Below are 618 nucleotides of genomic sequence, written 5' to 3' on the forward strand. Positions count from 1 at the left end.
GCCCCATTTTCAGCTCCTGGCGACGGCTTCATACCGGGGTGGTCCGGCGGTTGGCTGTGTTGGTGTGGATAGAGTCCTTGTTCTCTTTCTGGATACAGTTGTGAACCTGGAGGAAACTGTTATCCCTGTCGGAGTTGTAGGTGGCGGTGGGGGTGGTGGTTGCCTTCAGCGGGTCCCTGGTCAGGGTGTACATCGAGATCTCTGTTGATGGGAGGGTGTTGAACCCTTTGATCCCGACGGGAGAGGCATCCCTGGAGTGTGAAGGCTCGGTGGAGCGGGAGCTGGAGCGGCTGCGTCTCTGATAGCGGTACCGGTAGCTGGGGATGCGGGTGATGGCGGAGGACTGGAGGTAGTCCGTGGCACGAGCGTTGGCGCGCAGCTGTTTGTGCCGGTCTATGAACATGTGGACGGCCAGCACTCCCACCATCTCGGCTATAATGAAGGACAGGCCCCCGAAGTAGAAGGCCCAGCCGTAGGAGTAGCTGTTCTTCTTGGAGTCGCTCTTGGAGGGGTCTCCAGCGTTGGCTGATATGTATACGATGATGCCAATTATATTACTCAGACCTGCCAGCCGGCCGGCGGGGGAGAGAGAGGGAGATGTCAGGAGGGTCCCACAAG

At 59.1% G+C, this 618-nt stretch overlaps 1 protein-coding gene across 1 annotated transcript in view; it reads right to left on the reverse strand.

Annotated features, from left to right (window-relative positions):
* Nucleotides 1-28: 28 nt before the first annotated feature.
* CACNG2 (calcium channel, voltage-dependent, gamma subunit 2) overlaps nucleotides 29-618 on the reverse strand; it is a 51,098-nt gene continuing 50,508 nt past the window's right edge. The window contains exon 4 of the mRNA XM_009332655.1: nucleotides 29-564. Within this exon, the coding sequence (XP_009330930.1) occupies nucleotides 29-564 (536 nt within the window). The remainder of the gene's footprint in view (nucleotides 565-618) is intronic.

The sequence above is a fragment of the Pygoscelis adeliae genome, unplaced genomic scaffold (genome assembly GCF_000699105.1).
Source record: "Pygoscelis adeliae isolate BGI_AS28 unplaced genomic scaffold, ASM69910v1 Scaffold399, whole genome shotgun sequence".
NCBI lineage: Eukaryota > Metazoa > Chordata > Aves > Sphenisciformes > Spheniscidae > Pygoscelis > Pygoscelis adeliae.